Raw genomic sequence first — 27,972 nt, 5'->3', positions numbered from 1 at the left:
CAGACAATGGTAGGAAGACTGTTCCAAAGTTTTGGTGCTAAATAGGAGAAGGATCTACCGCCAGCAGTCGATTTTGATATTCTAGGTATTATTAACTGGCCGGAATTTTGAGATCGCAATAGACGTGAAGGACTATAATGCGTTAAGAGCTCGCTCAAGTACTGCAGAGCTAAACCATTTAGTGCTTTGTAAGTAATCAGCAATATTTAAAAATGTATGCGATGTTTAATAGGGAGCCAATGCAGTGTTGACAGAACTGGGCTAATATGGTCATACTTCCTGGTTCTGGTAAGAACTCGAGCTGCTGCATTTTGAACTAGCTGTAGTTTGTTTATTAAGTGTGCAGGGCAACCACCCAGAAGAGCATTACAATAATCTAGCCTTGAGGTCATGAACGCATGAACTAATTGTTCCGCATTTGTCATTGAGAGGATATGACGTAATTTAGATACATTTTTAAGATGGAAAAATGCGGTTTTACAGATACTAGACACGTGACTTTCAAATGAAAGATTGGTATCAAAGAGCACACCCAGGTTCCTAACCGACGACGAAGACTTAACAGAGCAGCCATCAAGTGTTAGACAGTATTCTAGATTATTACGTGTGGAAGTTTTTTGTCCAATAATTAGAATCTCTGTTTTTTCAGAATTTAGTAGTAGGAAATTACTAGTCATCCAGTTTTTTATATCAGCTATGCATTCCGTTAATTTTGCGAATTGGTAAGTTTCGTCGGGGCGTGAAGAAATATAAAGCTGAGTATCATCAGCATAACAGTGAAAACTAATGCCATGCTTCCTAATGATATCTCATAATGGTAGCATGTACAGAGTGAACAGCAGTGGTCCTAGTACTGAGCCTTGTGGTACGCCATACTGAACTTGTGATCGATAAGACATCTCTTCATTTACTGCTACAAACTGATAACGGTCAGATAAGTATGATTTAAACCATGCTAGTGCAATTCCACTAATGCCAACATAATTTTCGAGTCTATTTAAAAGAATGTTATGGTCGATAGTGTCAAATGCAGCACTAAGATCGAGTAACACTAATAGCGAGATACAACCACGATCGGATGATAGGAGCAAATCATTTGTGACTCTGATGAGAGCAGTCTCGGTACTATGGTACGGTCTAAATCCTGACTGGAAATCCTCGCAGATATCATTTCTTTCTAGAAAGGAACATAGTTGTGAGGATACCGCCTTTTCTAGTATCTTTGACAGAAAAGGTAGATTCGAGATTGGCCTGTAATTGACTAATTCTGTAGGATCAAGTTGCGTTTTTTTAACAAGTGGTTTAATCATAGCCAGCTTAAAAGTTTTTGGTACATATCCTATTGACAAAGATGAATTAATGATATTAAGAAGAGGATCTATGACCTCTGGAAGCATCTCTTTCAGTAGCTTAGTCGGTATAGGGTCTAACATACATGTTGTCAATTTAGATGTTTTAACGAGTTTAGTAAATTCTTCCTCTCCTATAGCAACGAATGAATCAAATTTTTCTTCAGAGAGACTACAGTGCACTCCCTGATGCGATAATGTAGTAGACGGTTGCATAGTTATAATTTTCTCCCTGATAATATCAATCTTGTTAGTAAAGAAGTTCATAAAGTCATTACTGCTGTGCTGCTTGGAAACTTCTGGGGTTGAAGATTTATTTTTCATTTGTTTAGCCACAATTTCAAATAAATACCTAGGGTTTTGTTTATTTTCTTCTAATAGGTTTGAAAAATAAGCAGATCTAGCAGCTTTTAAGGCCTCTCTGTATGCAATCGAACTGTCTTTCCATGAAATACGAAATACCTCTAGTTTTGTTTTCTTCCAGTTGCGCTCCATTTTTCTGGCTGCTCTCTTAAGGGCCTGAGTGTGCTCGCTGTACCACGGCGTTGGTACCATGTGTGACATTTGGCCTTGCAGTCCGAGAATGTGCACACTGCCTTTAACCTCATATATGGTCCATGTTTTTGACTGTGAGGACATCTAACTCTCTGGTACTTAAATGCAATTGGACATGATGGATTTTTTTTTCCTGAACACTTTGTAAACTATTTGAGTCCAAGGTGTTCTGAGTTTTAGTTGTCCTCCTTTTAGGTGCTATTTGTTTTCCAGTCTTTACTACATATGTGAATTTTGAATTTCTTTTTACCTGGTGTTGCTTGTCTCCATTGGCTCTTTTCATTTTGTCCTGTATTCTCTGGTCCACTATTGCTATCATCCTCAGGCTCTACAACTTCTTCAGGTGAAGGAATGACTTCAAAGCAGTAATTCAGCTCATTGCTTTCCTCAGCCATGTCATTGCACAGAAAATCATGATCTGATACCACATCTGTATTGTCTTCCTCATTCTTATCCAGCTTCATTGGTTTTCGGAAATATTTAAAAACTGCTGATTGCACATTTTTCCGGTTACTGTGCCATACAACTGAGAGCCACTTTCGGTATTTAAGTGTGTCACTTCCAAAAATATTTTGGGCTACCTTACTCCATAAGATGGAATTCCATGGTATCCTTTTCTCTAGAGTCACCTCAGCTTTTAAAAACTGTTCAACTAGTCTTTCAACCCCTCCACATTCACTCCGAAGGTCTGTAGCACCATGCTTTATACCTCTTTTTTTTATGTGGATTGGCCATGCTGGTCTAATCCACGGGTTAATCTTGCATGATTTTTCAGAATCTAATATGCTGGATTTAGTGGTCTTTTGATGGGTATTGTTTTGACTTGCCTGTGGTAAAAATATGAATAAAATCCAGGAAAAAAGCCTGAAACATTGTATAATAATACTATATATTACATTTGTGATGGATTACCACGGAATTTCCAAAAATTATGCTGTACGGTGTCAATGACCGCGTGAGGGTGGCCATTATAAGTCGCTGTCCTTGTCTGAGGTGATGAAATATTGCCGTCTTCGTTGAAATGACATTATATTGTTATAACATTTATTTTAATTTACTTAAAAAAAAAAAATCCAGTCTTCTATGTTACTGTTTAAAAAAAAAAAAAAAATATTTAAAAAAAATATATATATTTTCACTCAATAACTTATGATTTTTGTAGAATAATATATATAATGGTTAAATTTAAACACAATGCCTTTTATTCTTGTTTTAGACCCCAAAATAGTAACAGTAGGCTTTGTGGTGAAATTACACATATGGCTTAGACTTGCCATATCATAATTTTCACCCCAGTGCAGTTACAGTAGGCCTACTCAGGTTTAAACAGGTTATAACAGTCTAGCGGATGGGCACTAGGTGGTACTTTAAGGGTAATTTTCATTGCACAACTGCCAACACAATGCAATGCTGTAATTCTAAGGCTCTAATTCTAAAAAAATATTTTTGTTTATTTTAACTTCAAAATTAAATGAAAAATAATGAAAAGGAAATTTTAATTTCACATGATTAAATGTTATGAATTAAATGATTAAAATTAAAGTACTTTAATTTTATGCATATTTTGGCTCAAAGATTATGATTTATGTGCACAACGTATACATTTGTACATTTGCGCAAGGGATAAGGTTCTGAGATTTTGGAATGAAATTGTTTATAAAACTAATACTGAAAAAAGCACAATTATTTTCAAAGCACTGCCAATTTATCATCTTTCTCATAGTATTATTATTATTATTATTATTACTACTAACAATAAATTAAATAAAATTGTAGTACTCATTTCTTATACACAAAACAGCAAATGTAGTACATAAACAAGACATTATTTTATACATGAATACATCAAATTAGAGACAATGAGATAAAAAAAAAAAAAACGACACATCAGCATCTAAAGTAACAATACCATTCATTTTAATTTACAAGACATGGAAAAACATAAAACATTTTTTTAAATAAAGCAAATCATTTTAGGGTACTGTCATTTCCCACCAGTCCCCATGTGTTATTATATGATAATGGTTTGTCAGGACTCTATCAGGACTAATCTGTCTCTTTGCTACAAACTTTGTTTTTGTTTACATTCCGTTCATGTGGCTGTCTACTCTCCTTTTATTATCACTTTTTTATATTCTCTGTATTCTGGTCCGTTTCAACGTCAGTTTAGTTTTGTGTTACTCATGTTCCATGTGCCTATCTCTTCAGACTTTTCAAGTTCTGTTGGAAAACTGTTTTGCCAGTATACTCACTAGTGTCTTGGTTCCAATCTGGATTTTGTCTCGTAACTGACTGTTAACAAGTTAAGGACTCAATGAAGGGTTAACTGACCCCAACAGCACTGTGGAACCTTTCACAAATTAGAATGGGACATTTAAACAGGGAAGGGTTAACTGACCCAAACTCCACTGTGAAAGTTTTCACAAATCAGAATGGTTAATTTAAACACTCAGGGATGCGGTAACTGACCCAAACTGAACTGTGAAACCTTTCACAAATCAGAATGGTAAATTTAAATCCAATAAAAGTCAGTATAAAAAATTTCAGACCGGAGGACCGCGTCACACGAATTCACAAATCATGAATAACGAAATGAGATATTATGTGCATGTCTACGACACCGCATGGCGGGACCATAGCCAAAAGAATACTGAATATCAAACAGCAAATCTTTACTGCGGTCTGAAACCCAATGCGTTTTTTTTTCTCCTGTTTACACTGTCATAGAACACATCCGATCTTTGTCACATATGAGCAAAAAATCGGAATTGGGTCACATTTCACTGACAGTGTAAACGAGGCCCAAATGTAGTGAACACGCCTATAGAGAGAAATGCACATTTTATACGGATTACATAAGAGAGTAGTCTGTTTTGAATTGTTTTGCTAATATATATATATCATGCCTGTGAAGTAGCCTACACACTGAGTTTCGGTTCATTTATGAGACATGCTCCAGTACACGTGCAATGCAATATCGCGCCGGCACCTCCGTGTCCTGATTATATTGGCCCTCATTTATCAAAAGTGCGTACACCAAATTTCCAGCGTACACCTGGCGTACACCCAAAACCACGGTGACTTTGAGATTTATCAATATGGACGTTGGTGTACGGCACGCTCAAATCCTACGCCAGCTCAGGAGGTGGTGTATGCACGTTTTGAGTTAGTGCGGAAATGCGCAGAAAAACAATTCCTAACACCACAAAACGCACTGACAAACTAAAAGATATGATATATTATGACCCACTGTAAAAAAACAACAACAGCATAGTAATTATAAACTTCAGTGTTTATTTTTGTGCAACATGGACTTCAGTGTTTAATTTGTGTGACTTTACCAAAGCATTTGATTTGTAGGCATATGTATTCCTTCAGTTGCGAGCCTGTGCGCTTTAGCCTTGTTTATACTTTCGCCTGGCTCCGCAGCGCGAGTCTCCGCAGACTGCGCGCACACCTCCCCAAATGGACGAGGCGTTTATACTCGACGCGCTCGCCGTTGTACTATTCTTTGAAACGATGGTTAGGCCAGGGTTAGGCCCGGCAGGTGCGCACGGACTGGGTTCAGTAATGAAAGGTTTTCAATGACCAAAAAATAATTCAGAATGACAAAATAATAAAAATGACATTCTTCTTTTAAATAATAATAATAATAATAATAATAATACAAATAATAATAATAACGACATTCTTCTTCTAAATAACAATAAGCGTCATTAATAATAAAAATCATAATAATAATAATAAGAATATTACAAATTGTCATGCAATTATTAATGTGATTGAATGGTACTCCACATCACATCATCATCACTATTGTACACCCCAATACATGTGACGTGATACGAAATTAAATGCTAATAGTTTCTCTTCTTTGCCGTCTTCCGTGTGTCCATGGCGTAAAATGAGGGCGTTGGGGATCGGAGACTTGAATATATAGGGGCGTGTTATTCTAATGACGATCGTTTTCAGCCGCGGCATTTATCAAGGGCAGGTATTGCGTACACCTGGATATCAAAGGTACGCACAGCTTCATAAATCAGGCGGTGAGAGGAGTGTAAGCATAATCTTACGCCAACATATACGCCCGTTTCTACGCAAGAATGATAAATGAGGGCCATTGTCTGCTATATTTGCTTCTCATTTATTAAATCTAGGCAATTGGTTGATGAAATATCGCTTAAAATTAAGATACAATTAATACAAATGAAATTCACTTTAAAGAAAGGTTTTATACAAAACAAAACTTAATAAAGTGGTCAAAATCATGTCTGACCCACTCCATATGTCTCCCGATATATTGCGCATCTAATGATCCTATCTTACTCATGCTCAGGGCCGTACCCACCATTGAGGTCCCCGAGGTCAGGACCTCGGCAATTTTTCGAAGTGCATATAATGAAGGTTGTGAAATAATTGCCTAATGTTAATTCTACTTTGGTGCTGCAATGATATTGCATATCGCCACGATAACCGACTTCATCTGAGCTGCTTTAGGGGCCGTTCACATGTTTGCGCTCTCACGTTCGTTATTTTAAATGTAGATGTGCAACGCTCGCTTGTGAAAAAAATCTAATCAAAGTAGGCTTTAGGGCTTTATGTTCTCAGAAGGTGCGAGCCAAGTGCGAATTCCAGCGCGCCGCTTCACAACACGCTTTCAGTTAACGGTCATATAGTGCGAGTCTGGCCTTCGAGATGTAAGTAGCTAAAACAAACAACTGTTTACGATAAAAGTATTAAACGAGTAACAGAAACAATCAGCTTGCAAAGACTGTATCAATCAAAGCTCAGCTTTGGGAAGATGAGATATACAGGTAAAGATTAGGAGACAGCGAGAAGAAGAAAGAGAGAATGTGATGGAGATGAGAGAGGAAGAGCAGGTATTGCATACTGTGCCCATGAGATAACATTATTACAATGTATTCCTATTTAACACATATAAATGTTCTTTGCTAATTACAGTGGAAAATATAAGCTCAATTTAACAACACAAGCACCTATTAATTATAATGCCATAGTAGTATTGTATAAATATTAATATTTATATATGTTCCTTGAATACATTGGGAGTGTTTGCGCAACTTGCATCATTAAGCCAGTAGGTGGCGACAAATGACTCTCTTCATGAGTAAACAATTGAACCATTAAATGAACAGATTAGTCTAAAAACAAGTTGTTGAAACTAATCTTTGATTCTCATATAAATTGCTCATTTTCCTCTGGACACAGAAGTATTGCATTGGCATTTGATTGAAATGTAAAATCTATGCAAAATAATCCTTGAATCATTTCTAATTTAAGGCCATTCCCGTTTCGAATATGTGATTGTGTTTTGTCAACAATAAGCATAAACATTCCGCCTTTCCATTTTGTAGTGTGGATCATTCATTGCAGCATTTAAACTGATTCTCATGTTTAAGAATCTGTTATCTCCTTGACAAATAATTTATGCCACTGCCCACTGCTACTGTTATCCTTTTCTTTTCTTTTCTTTTCTTTTTAACTTTACACCCTACACCACTTTGTAAAAGTTTGTAATATAATCCGTTGTGCCAAATAGAATCAAATGTTTTTTTGAAATCTACAAAGCATGCAAATATTTGTCCATTTTTGGTCTGTTTTACGTGTTTATTGATTAGGGTGTGTAGGGTGTAAATGTGGTCAGTACTTCTGTGATTTGGAAAGAAGCCAAACTGACTCGGGCTCAGGACATTGTGTTCGTTAATACTGAAATTAGGGTTTCTTCGCTAAAATCATATTAACCTTACACTGATACCATTTGAAAATATGCTTAAATGTGTTAAGACTTTTTCAATTACAGTAGAGATGTCAATTCAAATCATAATTTATCCGCATTTAAACAAGCCAGCAACTAGCGACCTTAATGAGGTATCGCATGTTGTGTCCTATTCTGACTAGAATTATCAAATACACACTTTTAGGTTGACAGTGGTTTAAGCTCATAACCTTTGTTTAATCATGCCCTATTCATTCTCCACCATTAATGTAGCAAATTAGCTCTATGAAATATTAATAATCAATAATAACTGGTTATAATCGATTATGAATATTTGGATCAGTTAATATAATTAACTTAATGTCGTAAATTAATATTACAATCAATTAACCTGTTTGTCCTGTGAACACTCAGGATTAATTGTTTATTAAATGTACATTTCCGGGCTATGGGAAATGTCTTTCTTAATTTACAGTACTACTAAGAGCAGTAACCAAGATCTAAATGATTAGTGACTCCAGTTATGAGCTTGAGACACAGACAACTTTACGTGTGACATGAACAAGATTTTATTAACTAGTCTAAACACTTAAACTACTCTAACATACACACACATACATGCATACAGTTTACCAAGGGAAAGAGAGCTGAAGCAGGAAAGCAAGAAGCTATAGCATTGTTTGAAATTCAGCAGATCAACAGCCTTGAGCAAACCATCAGTTTAGTTCTAACACGCCTTTCTTTAAAGGGGTAAGCATACTTAATGTATCAAATAATGAGACTAAGTTTGATACTTGCATTTCTCGCCCATTTGAATTAAACTGTCCTGATGCAATCTGTTGAGGCTTCTGTTGATCTTTGCTGATGTGGTCTTGATGAGAGAGAGAACCAGTGGGAGTCAGAGACTCAGAGTATCTTTGGTGAATGGAAAGACAAGGCCGCAGCCTGGCACAAGCTTGGTGGGTCCTTAGAAGCTTCTAGTTCAGCATCATCTTCACGTCAGCATTTCAGAAAGGGACTAAGCGAGAGAGATAGCTAAAAGCTGATCTTGGGTTTTTAAAGTGTGAAGAAGTAACACCTTCTGGAGGTGCAAGAGCCAATGAGAGGATTTTCCTTTGGAGGGAAATTCTTTTACGACCATTGTCTTTGACCATGTAATCTGATTGGATGTTTAACACAAGAATTTTTAAGATGCTTATAATACTAATGCGTCACAAAGTTAGCAAAATGTAATGTAGATTTACAAATCGGAGACGAAGATTGGATTTTTTAGAGACCAAACATGCCACACATATGATTTTGGTTAACCATAATATGCAAAGTCTGAAACATTAACCCAATAGAGTTTACAAGAATACAAAAGCCACACCACATAAAAGAAAATCATGAGATGGGAAGATTAGATACATGTTTACACATTTCTCAAGTGGTTATATATAAAATATATAGGATTACAGGGTTTATTTCTCCTCCTCTGCCAGAATTTAAGTGAGATTCACAGCTTTCTGGACATTCCTTTGGATCGTAAAACTCCTGCAACAAGACACCAGTGTGTCTGCGTCCTGCCAGTGTGTTAGCTTAATTTGGGATGTTAGTTTTTGGGGGACGTTTCATAGGCCTTAGTTGGGAGAGTGAGTTTGCTGGATTATTCATTAAATAAATGAATAATTTGTGTGTGTCTGATTGGTCCAGACGCTACAGGGTGGAATATACGATTTAATATGAATGACGTGCATCAAAATCTTTTGTTTATTTGTGATAATCTTAGCACTTTATTATTATTGTCTAACCTGTATCATGACTGATATTTGACGAATTGCTTTGTTCCTTTTTTGTAAATTTTGGACAAAAGCGTCTTCTAAATATGTAGCCTAAAATGTAATCTAAGGGCGTGCCACAAATCCGTGAGTACAATTTACAAACCCGTGGGAACGGATTGCGAAAGTGTGGGCACGGTTTATGAATTAGTGGGTACAGATTGCAAAAACTGAAGGCACGGTTTACAAATCTGAGAGCGCCGATTAGAAACTCGTGGGTACGGTTTATTAATCCGTGGCCACGGATTGTTTTTTTTTTCTCCCACAGGTGACTTCCCGGGCTCCGTATTACGGCTCAGTCCCATCACGGATTTTGCAAGTGTAGCCGAAAGACAAACTGCAGCAACCTATTTCTTGGTATTTGCTTGTCGAAATTGCTTGCCAATTTTCATAATACATTTCACACAATTATACATTTATATCTTTATTGAATTATTACCTATTATATTTTTTATATTATTAGTAGTAATAATTAAAAAATAATTATTAAAATAATTTAAAAAATATTATTAGTAGTAGTATTATTATACTTTATTATATTATTATTTATACCTTTATTATATTTATACAATTATACCTAACTCTGCTGGCCATTGAGAGGACACTCGCCTAGTTGGTACGACAGGGTCACAGAGCATTTTCTTGAAAAGGAACGTAGGGAAGAATTTACGTATAAATAAATGGAAAATTTTTATGATGTGACGAAAATGAGCTTCCCCTCTTTGAAAGACCAGCAGCCACCACTGATATATATATATATATATATATATATATATATATATATATATATATATATATATTGTAAAGGTTCGATACTGTCACGGATTCACTCAACGACACACCCCAGCCAGCATCAACTCAGCACACCTGGTCCCGATCACAATCACCGGAGTTCTGATTCACAGCGCCTGCACCTCATCACTTCACTCACCACGCCAGCTCTGCATATAAACCCCAGTCAGTCTACAGCTCACTGTCCGGTCTTGTCTTTTGATGCCAGTGACTCCCTGGTTCCTAACGCTTTTTGTCTGGTTCCAGGATACTCTGTATACTCGCCACAAGTATATTCAAGTTCTACACTAACTTCTCTGTGTGTGTGTATTCCAAGCAGCATCTGTGTGCGGCGGTTCTCCAGGATTTTCCAGACCACCTCTCTGTGTTCTCCAGTGAATTCTTGGATCTCTAGTCAGGTCTCCCGTGGTCATCAATTCCAAGTATCTCCGAATCAGAATCTATTCCAAGTATCTACGAGGCTGCATCAAGTTCTAATATTCTCCCTGTGCTTCCCTGTGTGGATCTCAAAGCCTTTCCTGTATTCAGGAGTTGCATACAGTGTCTAAAATAAATCCTGTTAACGTCATTCTCTGTGTCCTCATCCTTGCAGTAGTGTGGCAGATACAGGGTTAAGATACTACAGGGTGGCAGATACTATTTCATAAAAACTATGACTTAAAGGTGAATTCATGGGGTTATTTAAATAAGACAATAAGACTTGTCTAAAAACATGTTTAATTTTTTATTTGTCTTATAAAAGTCTTAAAAGTATTCAGACACTCTGTCCATTTAAATATAATCTATTTATTTTATGTTTTTTTTTTGTGTGTTTTTTTTTTCAGACACTTTGATCTCAGAGGTGGAGAACATAATGAGTGAAGGAGAAGAAACAGATTTGGGTGTCATGCATGTGGATCCACCCAGTGACTCGCCACCAATCAATTGCCCACGCCTTCCTTCCCGCTACAAGGCTCACAAGAAGCGCACCTCAGCACACGATTCATGCATTTCAACACAGATTAACAAATACTTTGATGCCATCCAAGACTCTGACCCTGACATTGCACTCCAAAAAAAAAGTCAAATTCCCACATCTCCACAATTTGGCGATAATGGTACTGTTAGTCCCTGCCTCTTCAGCACCAGTGGAGAGGATCTTTTGTAGAGGGGGCATTTTAATGGGAACCCATCGTGCACGTTTAGGTCACAGAATGTTGCAGTCTCTAATGTTTCTAAATTGCAAAAAATAAGCTGTTTTCTTTTGAAAACATAAGCTGAGCTGTTAATGCTTCTATTATTATCCTGTTATTGTTTTATTGAAAGTTCACAGACTTCAATATATCTTGGGTATTTACAGATTTTCTATTATTATCATTTTATATATTGAATGTTTGGCATTTTTGCGTGCACAAAAATTGCACAAAAATGCAATGTCTTAGGTGGATGATAAAACATGGAAAATAAGCTTTGAATAAAGATGTTAATTTCAGCTCCTTAATGTTTGTATTTCTTTGCTCATAGAAACCAAAGGAAAGGATCTTTCATATGAATTTAAAGAGTGCTGATCTGGTATGGTCTTGACTCTGTCTCACCCTTCCTTGGTCTTGGTTGGGTCTTGATCTTAACTTGGTCTTGATTTAGGTGGTCTTGACTACAACACTACCTTGACCCTCATTTATATTAGGATTATATTGTTAACTATATTGTAAATTTAATTTAAAAAAAAAAATACAATATAATTTAAAAATACAAAATTACAAAATAATTTTAATTTATTTAATTATCCTGATGGCAGAACGTTTACAAGCCTATTATTAGATGAGTTTTCTCTTCAACACATCCTTCTGCAGGAGCTATGAGGACACAGGAAGGAAGTGGGGCTGGGCTGTATTGAGTGTTCATGGAGCCCAAAGTCATTGACATCTATTGTTCCAGCAAAAGTTCCAATTCACTGGCATTTATGATCTAAAAAGCTTTTAGTGGAGGGTGTATGTTGAAGAAAAGCATTTTCTGTCATGAATGTTATGTTATGAACTAGTCTAGTAAAGTTAGGGTATTTTAGGCAAGAAAATTGCCAACGGACAGACTGTACAACGCGTTTCCACTGGACTACCGAAAAAAAAACAAAGCTTCTGTAGACTTTTGATTGAGGATATCCTTTGGAGACAGAATTGTTTTCCTTTACACATTCCTGATTGTTGTGGGCTAATGAGTGAAAGTGAGCAGTTCCCACAGAGGTTCTCCAGACTGGATTTTGCAGAAAAGTACTTTAAAAGAACTCCTGGATTATACACCAAGGAATTATGTGACTTTTCCAACTGGATTTCTGTGTATTAAACAAAAACATCTAAAAATCAACATTAACAATGCTGGGAAGCAAAGCCATTCATGTAGCCATTTGGGTAGCATGTGGAATATTGGTAAGTCTAACTAATCTACACTTGATTTCTTACAAAAAAATACTTTTCTGTATGTGTGACTTCGGTATGCTATATGTATCAGCCCAGTAAAAAAAAATCCAACTTTTGTTTTCAGAGTACCATGGGGGCAGACACATGGGAATGTAGCATCAAAGTTGTGAAAACCATTTCTACCACAGACTCCATACGCATCATGCTGGATAACGAAGATGTGAAATGTAAATACACGGTTTCTGTCAGGGAGAGGCACAATGACTCGAAAGATTGTCATCAAGACCAGGAACATTTCTCACGTATTGAATGCAAAACTGAGAATTTAGATCCTGGAACATGGCATCACCTGGAAATAAAGGCAAAGTTGGGTGAAAACCAGACTCAACACAATGTCTCTCTGCCAACTAGTAAGAATCCTGCTTCTTTGCATAATTTTCATTCTGATAGTCAAGAATCACTATTATTGATTTTCACTGAACAAACCTCTAAACAGTAATTATTAAACTTGCATGTGTAACTCCAGACATGAATGATTTCTCAAATCATGTTCTTTATTGAGAAGATAGGTGATATTTTGTTTCCTTACGTGACAATACTTAGTGATTAACTAAAGAGATGCGATAAAACAAAATCAAAGCACTGGTGACTTTAAAGGAAAGGCCATTAAATCTGAAAACTGAATAATCCATTTAAACATCATAATCCATACTCAAAAACAGCCACGGACCATACTTTCTTCTACTTTTCTTGATTGTAACTATATAAATTAAATACAGCTGTAATTACATACAGGTATTTTTAAATATAAGTACAATGTAAAAATATATGTTCACAATAAGTGCTACTATCAAATGAATATTAGTACATAGTAGTTAAAGACGCTTATAAAATGGGACCCAATAATTTTTGGATCTTTCAATTTTTTTTATTACTGTTATAACTCATATTGTTTCTATATTGTTTGTTTGATCCTTCAATATAAATTAAAAAAGGAAGATTAATTCAACAAAAATATGTATATATAAAGTTTATTTGTTTATGTTTAGCCATTTTGCTTCCACGTTTGTTGTAAAATGAGATGTATCACGTGTATTTTTATTACAGAGATGCATTATATAGAAAACAAAACATTTGAATGCAGATCCACAATGTTTTAGTTCAGAAGTAAAATAAATAAATAGTAGTGTAGAATAAGCATTGCTTTATGTTATTATAATGATTTATAAATAAATAAAAATACAACTATATAATATAATATTGTATGAAATCTGTCACACTCCCTGGTGTCCCAACTATTGGGTACACGTGCACACCATAGAATTCTGCAGTGATAACATATTTTTGTAGGTCAACCCAAAAGTTAGCATCCCCCATCACTCCCTCAAAAAAAAAAAAAAAAAAGCCAATAGGATTTTTCCATTGGCTTTTGGATTACTGCAGAAAATAAGGTCTGTGGCAAACGTGGCAAAGGTTTATTAGATTCTTATACGTTTTGTTTAAGATGATAATCTTTTATTAACTTTGAAGCCTAAATACAGTTGGCAGAAGTAAAATGTTAAAGGTAGGTTATAAATAATAATATAATTAAACATATAAATACATTTATAAATAATAAAATAAATAAGTGTAAGGCTATAAAAATGAAAGGGGTCATAAACTGAGACATTCCCTTGATCTTTTGACATGTATGAGGTGTGATAGATTCATTTCCCCTTTTGTTATATTCTGAGATGATTCAGACACTTAGTTGACTGACTTTTACCAAAATGTTCTAAACATTTAGGTTTCAAAAGCATACAAATTTTATTCCTGCAAGGACTGTGATGTCATCTTATCAGATTCAAATAAATATGATGCAGTGCCACTGCCAAATACATTTGTCGTAACACACAAGTGTGAGTAACAGTGTTTTTACACTTTATGGGGTTAATGCGTTGGATTATAGGATACGGAAGAAAGCACGCAGAGAACACTTCTTTGTTATTGTTTTGATCTATGCCATTCGTTGTAATCCTGAACAAAAGTTTCAGCGAGCAATATCTTCTGTTTTGTCACCAATAAGACATTACAACATGTTTAATTTTATTTAAAACACAACACTGCAGATGACAATGTATACGTTTTACACTTGATCAAATAGGATGAATAGGATGGTTTGGCTTGTAAGTCTGCAGCGATCTCCGTTGACGTTGAACTATCTAATTTGCATTTACTCACCTGCATTTCTCCTTTTACCATCTGTGTCAATATAAATACCTGCATTTGGATTCGATAACATCTCTGTTTCTGAGTCTGGTATTGAAGGCCAGACCAAAACCATGAACCTTGCAGGACCTGACCCATGTACTCAACACACAAGGGGTGCTTGTCAATATCCCTCCTCGTTTCCTCACTCCTCCGTCCTCCATCCTATGACCTGGAAACCGATCGAGCTCAGCCATCTTGAAAGACATCTCAGTTCTCTAATTGCACCACGAGGAGGCGTGGATCAAGGAGTGAGGAGGCTTCCAGATGAGTTATGAGCGAGGATACACGGATGTATCCTTTGCGGAAGAGTTTTATCTACCAAATGTGACGCACGTATCAATTCTCCTCCCCCTTCACGTCGGTCACAATAATTTAATTTATACTTTATCTTTGCAGTTTATATAAACCACACATCTTACATATTTCAACAGGGTATCTTGCTTTATTATTATTTATTATGAATTTCATAATCAAACTTTGACAACATAAGGGCAGATCCTTTGAGCGCAGCTGATGGCGCAAGGAAGTGACGCTCGAGTGATCAAGTATTCCAGTGTATAAATAAGCTTTACTTCGATTCCTCCGTCCTCCTTTTCTTTCCTTGCAGCCTTCCCTCGCATCCTACAGGGGGTGGAGCTGAGACACGAGGAAAGGAAACGAGGATGCACAAATAAGAAATGAGAAGCACCCAAGGATCCACTTCTGCACCAGACACCTCCGTCACACATCTGAGTACTTCTTCACCACCTGTTTACACCGCCAGTCCCATGGTCGATCCAGCGCCCTACTCTGGCTCAGTTTTTAGTCTAGTGTTCGCTCACCTTAGAGATAAAGTCTCATTGTTTCCCCACTGAACGGGCTAAGATTTCGTTCATCCACTACTCACGGGAAGAGTGCTGCAATGGGCAGGAACAGTCTGCCAGCAAGCTGGACCTGTCATGAAATCACTCGATAGCTTTGTGGGCTTTGTGTAAGTGAAAAACTTTACCAATTACATCAGGGAAAAGTTCAATAACTGACTATGCTCTGAAGTTTCAACCCTAGCAGCATCCTTTGGGTGGATCAAACTCTTCTCACCACTTATTGCCTAGGGCTTGAACCAGCATTGTGGCTGCATCTCTCTGCATACGATGACTAAATGAGACTAGAGGGCTTTATCCAATTATCCATCTGAGTGGTGATTGTATGAAAAACTGCCTGGAAGACTCTCCCTGCAGTCCTCCCTATCACACAGCCAGCCAGTTCATCCCGGCACTCAAGACAGCTGACCTTGTCTCTATTGTAGCTCAGGGGGACACATCATTGTGATGTGTCCCAATCGACCACTACACTCCTAGTTATGTCCTAATGTCAGTACATCTCCGCTTCCCACTTACCACTATTAATACGCTTACTGCCTTTGATATCTTAATTCTCAGCCCTCCTCGACTCTGGGTCAGCCAGCCACTTCATTTCCGGGGAACTCTGCCGCCATCTCAACCTCAAAAAGAGGCCCATTGAAACCTCCAACAAGGTTCAGTCCAAAATTGGAAAATCGTTGTCCGTGGCACTGTCTCTTATTGTGTGGGACCCATCCAAATGCAAGTGGGCTGTCTTCACATGGAGAACATCATCCTCCTGGTTCTGAAGAAGTCAATGTTGATGCCGATGTTAAACATCTAATTCCCCTGTAAGAACTCCTGACTGTCTCCATTAACTCCACCTCCATTGAATTCCATCGATTACCGGTCCCACAATCTTCCCAAAGATGGACTTCTGAAGCTTATGCAACCTCATTGAGATATGCAGTGTTGGGGAGTAACTAGTTACATGTAATGGAATTACATACACGAATTACACAATACATTTAACTGTAATCTGTTACAGTTTCTGAGATTTAAAAAAAAATTAAATTGGTTACTTATGAAAATTAACGATTACAAAGGTGGTTACATCTGAATATTTTCTGTAAAAAGCTCAGATATGTTGAATAATATTATTTTGTTGCTTTGCCTGTTTTTTATGTGCATGATGCCTAAAAAAATGCTTTTAAAATTAAATTATTATAATCATAATTCAAGTGATGAATGATTTTGAAAGTCTGACAGTAATTAGTGTTGAGTACTATAAGGTTAACCCTGCCTGATAGTTGAAAACATTCGTTAGAAATTAGAAAAGTGATCAAAAAAAGAATCAAATGTAATCAGTTCCATTACTTTAATTAAGTGATTGGAATAGTTACACTACTTATTACATTTTAATGTAACGGTACGGTTAATGATATGGTAACTATAAGGGTAATCTGTAACCATTACATTTCCAAAGTAACCTTCCCAACACTGGAGATACGGAAGAGGGACGAGTGGAAGATTGCCTTTGTGACAACTACAGATACTTAGGGTAAGTCTCTGTACTGGACCCAAGAAGCCACCCACACCTTTCGGCACCTGAAACGAGCTTTCAACTACTACTACTCTCTTAGTTAATCCTGATAAATATTTTGTGGTTCATGTGGATGTTTCTACAACCTGCATGGGGGCCGTCTTGTCTCAGCAGATTTCCCAAAAAATCTTCATAGCGGAGCAAAATTATGCCATTGGCCACCACCGATCACTGAAATGGAGAGTATCTCTGAGAAGCCATTGACCCCAGACAGGCAAGATGGGCCCTCTTCTTCTCACAGTTTGAGTTCTCCATCTCCTATCGTCCAGGGATGACAAATGTGAAAGCCGCCTCTACTCTTCAGAAGAAATTCCAGAGAATCCTGAAACCATCCTGCTACTTAATGTTGCCGTCAGTCCCATTCATTGGTCCCTGGATGCTAGACTCGCTGCAGCCTCCACCACCAAGCCTGCTCCGCCAAGGTCCCCCTGCCAACCGTACTTAGGTTCCTACATCCTAACGTATTCCTCTCTATACGTTTTTCAACATTTCCCGGATACATACAGTACACTCACATTAAGCTGAATGTAAAATATAGCAAATCTCAACTGATTGTTACATCATCGAAAAATATAAACTGAATTATCGCTCAGTGATATATTAAAAGTTGCATATATTGTACTGTATATCCTACTTTACCTGAGTATATACAGTATACTCACATTAAACAATATACACTATATAGCAAATCTTGGCTGGAGATATATTTTGCATATATATTTGTATACAACTTTATCCACATACATACAGTATACTCACATAGAGTGATATATAGTATGTCAAATTTAGTATCTCAACTGCTTGACTGATTGTATTGTCACAAAATGTAAACTCCTGTGCATTATTGCCCACCTCTAATCTGCTAAATGCAACTATAATGCATGAATATATTAAGATGTTATAAACAATAACATCTTGATTTTCAAGCTGCCTTTTGTGAATTGTGAAACACCCTCAACAAATAGATTGTTTACAAGGACAGATTATAAACACAAAGTAGACTAGTGAGTAGATGAGTTTTACCTGTACCCGACAACCTCTGTAGTCCCATTTAGCAACTTATTAACAACCTCCTTTTTCAAGACAAGTAAAAGCTATTTAAAAAAATCTCAAGGGTGTATTACTGATATATTTTATTGCAGAATAAAATGTGTTAGCCACAGACCTTATTTCAGACATTTAAGTAAAAACCCATTGACTTCAGGAAGATGGAACAAGAAGTGCTTAACTCGTTTATGGGTTTTGGCATTGCAAAATACTTCATCCCTGCAGCATTCTAAACCTCTGAAGTAAAGTAACACTGCTCTAGAGCAAGTAATGTTTGGAGAATGAATTGCTATTGCAACTTTTGTATCCAGGTATGTTGCATATTCTGCTTTCTGAAATATCTCCCAGGTTAAAACACCACACCCTTAAATCTAGCCAAGAAAGGCTCTCTAAAATGACTTGGGACATTCGTCTGCATTGACCCATTGGAGAAATTCAGTAGTCCATTGCAGTTGGATTTTGTTACACAGGATTTTGTTACACAGTTAGACTGTGCACAACGGTGGTTATTAATACACCTTTGCGCTTTAAATCTGCTTTATGGGAACAATGCTGTTCATTGCGTCATAAGGTGGAATAGATGCCATTAAGTAGCTGAAATTTGGAACTATTTTCAGTGGTGATGCAAATTTAGGCAATATTCTGGCAATATTCTGTTTAAAATGTAAGGTATTCAATGTTAACTTATTTATTGAACTAGTTTATTGTCTAAAAAGTAATATCTCACTCATCACAATCATTCTCTGAATATCAGTGCTGTTATGATTATCTGTGGTCGATTGTATCTGTATTACCGAATCACAGCTGATAGTCAGAACAACAATGCTCTTGATTGTGTGATATTGCTTGATTATCCAATTTTATCAAAGTAAACAACAATGAACAATAATATACTGGATATTTCACTGATGCTATGTAAAAGAACTTTAAACTGTGTGTACACAGATTATGTAAATCTAGAGCTATATGTGCAGGGTAAATCCAAATGGCTAAGTGTCAAAAGCTTCTCTAAATATGAGGAAAGGTTGAATTGTTCTGATAATGTGCCGTTGTATACGTGTCTGGGCTAAATTCCAAAACAGGAGTTTGACTGTAGGTCAATTCTTTCAGACTTTTCTCCCCCTCCCATCCGGCTTATTGTTCTTTTGTTCTAATATATACAAAGACTCATTAGCTCTCAGAGGTCAGTCTGATTACAGTGACACTTATATAATGTACAGTGGCCCTCAAATTTATTTGGACTCTTAGGCTATACTTCTTATTGCAGTTGAGAACAAAATATCAAAGTTAGTGAGTAAAAACGATGTACAAAATAAAGTGTTACTGTCACACTAAGTAATTGGCAAAGGACCAGATTTACTAACAGATTGGCTCCAGCACAAGCCCTCTTTGGTGTTAAAATATTACTGTCAGGATTTACTAAAGACACACAGTGAGAAATTAGCGCTGAAAAGGTGTGGACAGGGTTATTTTTGGGGCTGACCTTATTGCATAAGCATTTGTAGGAGTTTCCATTTCAGAAGTAAAATTTATGGGAGAAGAGTATTTAAATGAATCACGCATGGTGAATTACTAAGGTTTCCACTAGTCAATTTGCTAGTATTTGTGCCATTATTTACTGCCCAAAAAAAGTCTTAAACCAGAAGCTAATTTGTGATGCTCTTGGTAGATTGCATTGGTCATTATGGAAATGAACCGGCTGTGTTTGTGTTCTTTTAATTTGCGCATCGTCAGTAGATCACCCGCAGAACTTTCCATTCCCATCTGCACTTTTTGCCCTGTTAAGGAAATCTGGCTGGCTTAGAAACTTGAAGTTAGTTCTGGGGAAAACAGATTTTAGGTGGTCCAAATATGTAGCTGTAAATCTGCATATAAATATCTCCAGGAATACTAGACAGAAACTCCTTTTGTACAGATTTCCATGATTAAAACAACAAAACAAAAGTTGGGGTGTTATTTTCATTTTTCTATTTTAGCTATTTAATAGCTATTCTATTTAGCTATTTAGTCTTGAACAGTGACTTTTAAAATGGGTAAATGGGTATGGGTATGTGATCATGTAAAAATCTATGATACACCCACGGTTCTGAAGGAAAAAGAGAGTGAAAAAAGTCATTAGAAGAGGTTGCCTGAATGTGACCTTCAACCTTAATGGTTTCTTATCTTGTTCTCTCACAATACCCTTTCAACAAAACCTCATCAGGAAGAGCTTTCTTTAAAAAAGCAAAGAGCAGCGCTATCGTGTTTTCACATATAGGTTGTTAGACATTCCGCTGCTTTCACTGAGAATAATTCACAGCAGACCCACTGAGTCCACACCTTTCCTTTCTGCGTAACAGAGTTCTCACAGAGAGCACTACCATATTAGAAGGACTGTTATGATAATGTCTGTCTGAGGCTACAAAGCTGACCAAAGAGACCACAAACTAATCTTGTGTTTATTTGGCATGAGGACCCTATTTAGCTATGTGAATGCAAGATTTAAAGTATACATTTACATTACATTTAATCATTTAGCGGACGCTTCTATCCAAAGCGACTTACAAATGAGGAGAGCAATGGAAGCAATCAAACCAACATTAGAGCAGCAAATATGCAAGTGCCATGACCAGTCCCAGTTAGTTCAGCACAGTAGATGTAGCAATGTTTTTTTATATATATTAGAATAAATAAAATAAATCTTAAAAAATAAATAAATATTGCTTCACTTCATTGCGATAAGTTTAAATGTCATTTCTCTCTCTCTCTCTCTCTCTCTCTCTCTCTCTCTCTCTCTCTCTCTCTCTCTCTCTCTCTCTCTCTCTCTCTCTCTCTCTCTCTCTCTCTCTCTCTCTCTCTCTCTCTCTCTCTCGCTCTCTCTTTATATATACATACACACACACACATTGCATGAACAGCCCCTGTCTACCATAGACAGATTGCAATTAATTATAATTATACATCTACACGGTTGACAGTATTTTATATGTCTTTTGGTTAGGACCTTCGGCAGTGGAAAATCTCGAAGTTTCTGGGGATGTGAACAGCCTGAAAGTTTCATGGCAGCCTGGTCCAGGCAAAACAGAGGGATATCGAATCATGCTCATAGACAGCAATGGCATGGGTTCAGTCTGGAATGCAACAGTTGCAAGCACGACCACATCTTATACAATAAAAGGGCTTATTTCTGGACGACTCTACAACATCACTATCATTACAGAGGTTGGAGAGCTACAGAATTCAGCATCTAGAGAAGCACAAACAGGTATTTTGTATTGGATCATCAAATAATAAATTAAATAACATATGAACAAATTTGTTTGAAAATGCAGATGCTATGTTCATATATCTGTGCCTGTATGAATTCCTCTACTGTATTTTAAGCAGATATGTTAACACCCTTTCCTGTTTTGAGCACTGATAGGTCACCTTTGTGTTATGCCACATTATGTCATGCTGTCTCAATCATAAGACATGTTGCATTAATTATAAATTCCTAAATTTAATGAATCTGTGTGCCGTGTTATTTGACTGACTAAGGCTATGTTCCCACTGTCAGTACAATTCTGAATATTTGTGTATTCGATTGTAATCTGATCTAAAATTATTGACTGTCCACACTGTGTATTGCAACTCTTCAGATCCGATTTGCGTGTCCACGCCGCTCTTTTGTTTTCCGAAATATCTGCATTGTTTTCTATGGCAATGACGTTGCATTGGTAGGTATATGCCAAAACAACAACAACAACTGCAAAATGGAGGGACTTGTACAGATCTGTCGTCTTATTTACAACATGACAATATGTAGCCACCATGCTTGGCAGAACTGTAGGCGGCTGGTATCCATGGCTTTTTTCCATGCTCTCGTCTCCTCCGGTTTCAAAACATGTCTCCAATATATTGTCATTTTCTGCTCGTCCGGCACAACACAACCTTTGTGTCTGCAGCGACTTTCAGCATGTTTCCTATAACAACTCATCTGATAAACCATGACAAATCCAATCAGAGCAGTAAGACTGAAACAGATTTCCAGAAATGCCATTTAAATAGGATTTCAAACCACATATGAATGTAGCTTGAAACAGATTTGTAAAAATCACATTTCTGTCAGGACCACTATCGTCAAATACGATTGGCAATTGCATACAGTTTGGATTGGCGGTATGGTTCTGTTCTGGGCAAGAACTCCCTGCGCATCCATGCAGCCTAGCATGGATAAGAGCAGGGAGAGCAGCAATAACCCCCCTTGGGGTAAACAGAACAGAACCAACATGAATGTTTTGCAGATATCATTAATTGAAGATTTTAAAGTACAACATAATTCGAGAATTTATTCTGATTCAAGGGGAATCAGAATGCCAAATCCTGACTGACGAGAGGAGGAGCTGGGGATGGAGGAGGGTAATTACCTCCTGAGAAACGTGACAGCTGCTGATAATGCTGAAGGAGCTTATATATGTATGTGATTTGCGTCGTATTCCTATAGGTAGACGTGGATCAACTGAGTGTCAGCTGATGCAAGCTTGACTAACGTGACCTGCCAGAGCTGACGCTACGCTTAATTTCATGTTTTGTCATTCACACTCGCTAAATCTCGGATTTCAATCTGATATGCACAAAAATCAGATTAGGACTCAGTCTGAACAAGGCTGTTCCAATATTCCAAACCTGTTCCAAACCATACATCATTGCCACTCATTAAGATCCTGACAGCAAATCTTAAAACATACTTTAAAAAAAAAAACTAAGCATTTGTTTTGTTTTTTAATTAGGATTACACTAGCACATCTTAGTTGGGGTACTGTTTGTTCTTGGTCTCTTTCTAAAAAATGACTTTTGTTTGTGTGTCTAATGCCGTCAGATTGTTGTACTACATATTTTTGATTTGAATAATACCAATTAATTTGAAGAATATATAAAAGACAGTAAAAAACATGAAATACAGTGTTACAAAATCAAATATTAGGAAACGATCGCATCAGTTCTTCAATAAATGTTGAGTAAATTCTCCTATGTTTGTAAAACGTGAGACATATTAAAAATGTTTGTGTTCCTCAAAAGAAAGTCACACAGGTTTAAAATGACATGAGGGTGTGTAAAGTATGTGTGTGGATGTGTGTAAAGTATTGTCTTTTATGGGTGAACTATCCCTTTAAAGGGTTAAATATTTGCAAAAAAAATATATAGTTCTCTATCATATCAAAGTTTAAATGTCCACAATTCAATATTCAAATATTCAATATCAGCTGTAGGTTGCATGCCAATAGGAATACACTATACCAGATCTGTGTGTAATCTGGACTGTCTCCTGCCAAATAACTGTTCACTGAAATAGAAATACAAATAAAGACTAAACATACTGATAGACTAAAATAAAAATTAAAACTATAATTAATTGAAAAACTGAAACTAAACTGACAAACAGACTTGGTAAAATAACTGAAAAGAAATTAAATAATTAAAAAAATAAAAAAAAATAAAAAAAACTAAAACTAAAATAACCTTGATGAAGACAAAAGTTTTTGTACTTTAAACATAAGGCATTTTAACATCTTTAGAGATTAATTTGACTGATCTCTCTCTACCTCTTTCTGTACAGTACCAGCTGCTGTCTCTAACCTCCGAGTGGTGAATATTGGCAACCAGACCACCCTCAGGGTTCTGTGGGATAAAGCCTTTGGTGATGTGGACCGTTACCTTGTCAGTCTGACATTACCTGGTTCAAACTCTATTGAGAAAGCCCTGTCCCCTGATAGTACAGATGTGATGTTTGACAATCTGAGTCCTGGAAAGACCTACCAGGTGTCAGTCAGCACCAGGAGTGGAACACTTTCTAATGAGACATGGATCATGGGAAAAACTGGTTAGTACAAGTTGATGGACAAATCAGTTCAATTTATGCTTTACATTCTCTAAGACACACTTCTTCAATAAAGTGATTTATTAATTCATAAATATCATTACATTTTTGGGGAGGCACACTGCATAGGGGAAGTTGTGGTATATCTTGTGCTGGCTGGCTTTAATTCATGTAATATTTTTCTTCAATATTAGTAAGTTAGTGTAGTGAATGTATTAATTTTGCCAATCCAATCTCAAGTGGGCAACGCTACATACGGGTGTAAACAAGGTCTAAAACATTTTGAGCTTGGCCACTTGACAACTTCCAGAGGTAAATCAAAAAAGCAATTCAATCAGATTGCTTTCATAGTGTAGACACCCATGTGGTTAATGCGGTCAAACAGCCACAAAAGACTACTCTCTGGCCACTTACCTAATACATAATATTGTTGAGACGTGTTGTTAGGAACCGCGCTAAAATGTTCAGCATGGTCAAGCAGCTATAAGAGCAGACTCCTCTTCTTTTTTAGATTGAAAGAACTGAAAAAGCCCTTTCATATACATGCATACAATTTATGAAGGCTCTGCCTTCTTTGACGTGGATATCTTTGTTTCGTTTCTTCAGTTCAGTCTGTCAATGTCGAACACCCTGGAGAGCTGCTTTTACATATTAATCACTTTTACATTCATCATCCCAGCAGCGATGACAGCACTTTATTTTTTAATTTATTTACACCTAAGCAAAGAACAAAAAAGAACTTTGCTGTGAGTATATTGGGCTTGTGTTGTTACAAAATCAGAGTGACCTGCCCATAAGACCTCTCACTGAATCAGGACAGAAGTGGTCGAAAGGGGATAAAACACACAGACTGAAACACAAGGGGCCTATCATACATTCGGTGCGACGCAAGTGTTTTTTGCTAGTTTCAACCCGACACAGTTATCATTTTCATCTGAAACTGAAAACGAGGTGTGTTTAGGCGCATTGTTGGCGCGTTGCTATTTTGTGGCAACTGAAATAGACTGCGCCACTGACCAACAAAAACGTGGTCTAAAGTCAATGGCGCAATATTTTTTTTTTGTTATTTAAAGAGCACGTTAGTAATGTGCGCCTATAGGCCGTTCTACAACGTGCATACACTTTGTCCCATAGATGGTCTGGGACATCTGTTTTCAGCTTGCAAATTCAGCCATGTTAATAGCGAATCCGCCATGGCGCGAGCGCAACTGGCTTTTAAATGGAATGGGAGATGAGACTCTGATTGTTTTTTTGTTGCACGTTACGCCCAAGACACACCCATTACTCATTAAGAGAATAGGGACAACCCTTTTAGACCATGCGCCAGGCGGGCCGACCATTGTTCCCGTCTTTAAACTAGCAAAAGTGGATTCTGACACGCCCTAAGTGGACTTGCGCGTGCGCTTTAGACCATGCGCTTAGATCGTTAAAATAGGGCCCAAGATGTAAATCATGTTTCAAAATGTGTTTCTTATCTACTTATGATCTGGTCGACCAAAACACATCTTAATACAGGGCGTAAACAGGGTCTGAGTGGTGAGCGAACAAAGTCAAATGCAGGAATCTACCACATTTAGAAGACCCCTAAACACTGGTCTTAGAGAAAGCAAAAGCCCTGATCTTAAAATGTAACCTAAAGAGAAGCTCAGCTCTTCAAGCACTCTCAAATGAGAATAAAAAAATCACAACTCCAAACAAACAAAGGGGAAGTGTGTTTCCTCCCCTCTCTTTCTGCCCGACTCTCCAGCCTTCCATTTTAAACAAACAATTTAAACTCATTCCCCTTTCTTTCTTTCTTTCTTTCTTTCTTTCTTTCTTTCTTTCTTTCTTTCTTTCTTTCTTTCTTTCTTTCTTTCTTTCTTTCTTTCACACTGGAGAGTAACAAACTAAGGGTGCGTTTACACGACAACAATGTACTAAAATCGGAACGTTTTTTCCTTTGCGTTTTTCACGTACAGACGACAACGTTGTCAAAATGATCGCTGTTCACACAGATCCACAAAAATGACTAAAAACGCTGTATTAGTCAGCCAGGCCAATAGCTGCCCATGTCCTATTCTGAACACATAATAAGCATGCGCATGACGTCACCATTTTCACAAATTTGCATTTTTGAGACGATAATGGTATCGTTTTCAAAAAGTTGCATTTTCAAGCCCCCAAAACACTATTGTCATGTAAATTAATGCATAAAGAGCAAAAATGCATAAAACAGTGTTGCCCCTAAGGATTTTTTAAAAGCCTCTTGTTAATATAATTAGTACAATTATTTCATTATACAGATTGTATTTTATTATGTTTATTATTATTATAATATAATTATACTAACTATGTATTATATAGTTTGTTGTTAGATTTTATCATTTGCATTGAACATTGTTTTTCCCTATTAGAACCAGGAAAGGTGTCAGATCTGGTGATGGAGAATCTGTCGGATCGTGGCTTGCTAAAGATCACCTGGACACTTCCTCCTGGAGAATGGGAGCACATCCGTGTGGTACTGTCAAATGGAAGTGAAATCCTGGTTAACCAAACTGTGGAAAGAATGGCAAAGGAAATACTCTTGTCAGGGTTACATCTGCAGCCTGGCAGAGTGTACAGCATGGCAGTCAGTGTAGAGAATGGCGGCCTGGCTAATACTGTCTATTACCAGGGGGACATAGGTAACCATTTGTCAATACTCTCAATAACTATAAATGATCTAAAATACAAGCAGGAGAAGACAAATTAAACCTGTTTTAAAATTGCTTACTATTAATTATAATTAATTTTAATATTATATGCATGCCCCTCAAAACACCTGGGGCTGGTTTCACAAAGCTATTTTAGACCGGTCTATAGTGTTAGACAAGTCTAAAATTTGCTCATAGACTAGTCTAATGCAAGTTAGACTGTTTCACAAAAATAAAGACTGACTTAATTTAGACCAAAAAAAATTAGACACCTTACCCCCAGGCTAACTTAGGTCTAAAGGGAGTCGCAAACCGGACGAGAAGCGCAGCGCCGCGCCGCGTCATGGACAACTCGAGGTATCGCACACCGGACCCCATTTTCTCAGTTTATGGCCAGCAATATTGTTATGTTTAAGGACATTATGGAATTAAGATAATGTCTGTACTATGTTAGGTTTGTACTGTACAATTAAACACAAACGTTGCAAACTAAAGTCTGCAGTCTGAACACTTTACCTCCGTTAACTGAATGCGTCCGTTAACTGAATGAATTGAGAATATCACCTGAAAATCCGATAACATCAGCAGTTTTCATCCACGCAGCTGATTTCTGTAAATGAATGTAAAACTAAATGTATATTGCAGGACAGGGTGAAGTCAGTATATACATTAACGACGATTTGAGACAAATATGAGACCAAAATGTAAATGGCGCTCTGTGGCGTGGCAGGATTCTGAACAAGGTCCTGAGCCGTTGCTGGGCGCCGCGGACAGACGCCGCCGGTTTGCACTGCGTTGAGATTTTATGCAACAGGAACTTTTCTGAATGCTGTTGGTGACACAGTGGGTCTCAGCAAAGCTTCTGTGTCACGGGTGGTATACAGGGTATCTTGTACCATGTTTTTGTATCTTTTCTGTACGTCTTTAACGCTCAACGATCGGATTAACGCTGTTAACTGTCGTAGCAATATTTTTCCAAATTAAACATTTCTTCTTGTTACTACATTCTCTGCTAAATTTCCCAAATAAAATGTCCTTGTAACTGTTATACTCCTCCAACAAACACATATTTTCCACTGGGGTAAATTGCACTGAGCGGT

General features: G+C 37.0%; 1 protein-coding gene across 1 annotated transcript in view; it reads left to right on the top strand.

The window, feature by feature from the left end:
- Positions 1-12,419: 12,419 nt before the first annotated feature.
- Positions 12,420-27,972, top strand: part of ptprb (protein tyrosine phosphatase receptor type b) — a 50,370-nt gene continuing 34,817 nt past the window's right edge. Inside the window, exons 1-5 of the mRNA XM_084111749.1 lie at positions 12,420-12,652; positions 12,768-13,053; positions 21,342-21,605; positions 23,940-24,203; positions 26,594-26,863. Coding sequence (XP_083967875.1) covers positions 12,599-12,652; positions 12,768-13,053; positions 21,342-21,605; positions 23,940-24,203; positions 26,594-26,863 — 1,138 coding nt within the window. The 5' untranslated portion in view covers positions 12,420-12,598. The remainder of the gene's footprint in view (positions 12,653-12,767; positions 13,054-21,341; positions 21,606-23,939; positions 24,204-26,593; positions 26,864-27,972) is intronic.

Source organism: Abramis brama (genome assembly GCF_963993115.1).
Source record: "Abramis brama genome assembly, chromosome: 4".
NCBI classification, from domain to species: Eukaryota; Metazoa; Chordata; class Actinopteri; order Cypriniformes; family Leuciscidae; genus Abramis; species Abramis brama.
This window is presented reverse-complemented; position numbering and strand designations above follow the sequence as displayed.